General features: G+C 69.1%; 1 protein-coding gene across 1 annotated transcript in view; it reads right to left on the minus strand.

Moving 5' to 3' along the window:
* Positions 1-1,737, minus strand: part of OPLAH (5-oxoprolinase (ATP-hydrolysing)) — an 11,794-nt gene extending 10,057 nt beyond the window's left edge. The window contains exons 1-4 of the mRNA XM_010844164.1: positions 1,108-1,737; positions 845-1,036; positions 250-349; positions 48-171 (exon numbers count right to left, since the gene is read on the minus strand). Coding sequence (XP_010842466.1) covers positions 48-171; positions 250-349; positions 845-1,036; positions 1,108-1,353 — 662 coding nt within the window. The 5' untranslated portion in view covers positions 1,354-1,737. The remainder of the gene's footprint in view (positions 1-47; positions 172-249; positions 350-844; positions 1,037-1,107) is intronic.
* Positions 1,738-2,973: the final 1,236 nt, after the last annotated feature.

Raw genomic sequence — 2,973 nt, forward strand, 5'->3', positions numbered from 1 at the left:
CCCCCGGCCCCCGCCCCCGCGTCCCCGCCCCACCACAGCCCACTCACGTGTACGAGTGCATGAGCACCACGGCCAAGCTGCGGATGCCCCGGGACAGGAGACCTTCCAGCTTCCCTCGCAGGCCCCCCAGGTCCACAGGCTGCTGCACTTCCAGTAGGTCCCCTGTGCAGCCTGCGGGGAAGCCGCGGGGTCGGGGTCAAAGGCTGTCAGTGCCTGCTGCCCCGCCCCCAGCACTTGGCGGCGCCGTACCTTTCACGGGTGTCCCAGCACCCGGCTCCCCTCGATAGAGCACCACCCGTTCGTCCACTTCCAGCACCTCCTCGTACAGCGTCTCGGGCATGGGCACGGCCTGAGGGCGGGCAGAGGCTCAGAGGGGGCCCAGGCCTGAGGGTCCTTGCTGGGGTCCTGCGTGGATGGGGCGATGCAGGCAAAGGGGATGTGTCCCAGTGGGCAGCCCCAGGAGACACAGTCAGACGGGATGGTCCCAGGAGACAGTCAGACTGGGTGGCCCCAGGAAGGCCCACCCGGTGTGGCTTTCTGCCCCCCAGGTATCTGAGTGCCGTCAGCTGTCTGCCCTCACAGAGCTGCTCCATCCCAGAACCCCCCAGAGGGGCGAGGGTCAGCGTCCAGGACAGGGCAGAGTGGAGGACAGGCCCAGGACAACACATGGCCACTCAGGGCTGGGGGGGACTCAGTGTCCCACCATGAGTGTCCAGAACCTGTTATCAGCTGTGGCCTTGGGCTAGCACTGACCCTTCCAAGGACTGCCCTCCCTGAGAGGCCTAGGCACCCCAGGGAAAATGTGCTCTGCGGAGTCAGCCACCGCTGAGGTGGATGAGCTCACCAGGTCAAAGAGGTCCGCGCGGGCCTGGGTGCCCACGTGCAGCAGGTCTCGGAACCCGCGCGTCACCAGCAGTGCCACCCGCTCTCCCCGCCGTTCCAACAGCGCATTGGTCGCCACCGTGGTGCCCATGCGGATGCTGGCGATGCGACTGGTGTCCAGGGGCCGGTCCCGCGGCAGCAGCACGCCCCCCTCCTGGAACCACGTGGTCAGACTTCAGGCCTCTGGCCCAGAGACCCCTCCACCCGCCACCCTGCCCTGCCCACCTGCTCCAGGACGCGGCGGATGCCTTCAGTGGGGGCGTCTGCATAGTTGGCAGGGTCTTCTGAAAGCAGCTTTAGGACCCTCACGTGCCCCCCTGGGCACTGGGCAAAGACATCTGTGAAGGTGCCTCCACGGTCGATGGCAAAATGGAAGCGCCCCTCCGGGCCACCCATGGTGATGGGGCTGGAGTCCAGCAGCGACTCCTCAGCCGGCAGTCCTGGGAGAACTGGCCAGAAGCAGTGGGTCATCCATAGGCGGGCAGCCCTGAGCAGAGCTGGGACGGGGAGAGGACGGGATTCCGGGCCCAGAAGGGGCCCTGGGTGGAGTCAGAGCTGGGCAAGTCCGGTCTGGGCCTAATGCCCCCTGTGCCTACTCCCCAGTTCCAGTGCCCAGGGCTGCGGCGGAAACCCAGGGCCTCCTGGAGCAGGACTTTCCGAGGAGGAGGTGCAGCAGGAGCCCTGGGGCTGGGGTTTCTGGACCCTTTAAGCAGGAAGAGGCACTTGCGTTGGGGGCAGGTGAGAGAAGGCTCACTGCCCGAAGGCTCGACCTTGGAGCAAGAGGGGACGGGGACCGGGCGGAGCCTGCGCAGACGGCCGGCCGGGGCCGGGGCCGGGAGGCGAGGAGGAGCGCGCGGCGGGGGCGATCGGGGGCAAGGGGTGAGGAGAAGAGCGGGGAGGGTCCCCACCTGGCCTGTCGGCTCCGGGTCGCTCGCCGTCAGTTCGGCAGCCTGCCCGCGCCCGCCCCCAGCCCGGAAGCGGGACCCGCCCCCCGCACGACCGGTCCCGGCGCTCCGGGCTCTCCGGTTGCGTCAGGATCGGGCGGCCCGGAGCCGTCCCCTCCCTCGGCCGCGAGCCCATCCCGAGTACGGCGGGCGGGGCCGAGCTGGGCCGGAGGGCGGTGGGCGTCTCCTTGCCGATCCCCGCGGAGGCAGCCCTGTGCCGGCGCGGCCCCACCCCGCGGCCCGGCCCGTGGGCACCTGGGCTCGGCGACCGCCCGGCCCTCCGCCGGCTCGGAGCTCGCTGGGTGTGGACGCCCCGGGAAGCCTCTTCCAGGCGCCCCGGGAGAGGGGAGCAAGCTGCCCAGACGACCTCGGAGTGCGCCCCAGCGCGCCGCGGTTGCAGGGACGGGGGAGTCGGGGAGCGACGCGGGAGGCTGGAATTGAGGGTCCTGGCAGCCAGGAGTTCGAATCCTGGAGAAAGCCTTCACTCTCCACAGGCGCTGTGGGCAGGGGGCCCTCCACACCACCCTCCCTGGCCGACCCTGCGGCACTCGTGCTGATGTAGCCAGACAGCAGGTCAGTCCCGTGACCACCAGGGGGACGGCTGCCCCTCCCTGGCGTGCTCCTCTGTGGACTGAAAGCTGCCTGGCTGCCTGCCCAGGTCTGAGGTGGGCTCAAGCTGTGAAGGGCTCTAGAAAAGGAACGGTGGGGGATAGGCGGTTTCCCAAGAGCAGCAGCAGGTGAAGGGGGCCCCCTTACCTCAGAGATCAGGCAGACAGGGGGCCAGACGGCTAGGGACATCATCCACACCCTGGCCCCTGGCCCACCCCCGGCTTTGCACTCCCTTGCTGGCCTTTGAAGCTGGTCCCAGGAGGAGAGGGGGAAGTGGGCTGCTTTAAGGGCACAGGCTCCGGGCTGCACGCTGGCTGCGGCAGGGCTCCCCACTGACCGGCCTCTAGCCACCTCAGTGTCCCCCATATGTTGGGGGGTTGAAGGGCAGCCACATGGCTCCCTCCCTTTGGTCCACCTCTGCTGCACCCCTGAAAGAGCCCCCGTTCCAGACCCCCCTTCCTCCACAGCCCCTGTCAGCACCTGACAGGACACGGCCCAGGGACACAAAGGGCCCCCACTTTGCTACACGGCTGAACTG

Source organism: Bison bison, unplaced genomic scaffold, assembly GCF_000754665.1.
Source record: "Bison bison bison isolate TAMUID 2011002044 unplaced genomic scaffold, Bison_UMD1.0 scf7180017847889, whole genome shotgun sequence".
Taxonomy (NCBI): Eukaryota; Metazoa; Chordata; class Mammalia; order Artiodactyla; family Bovidae; genus Bison; species Bison bison.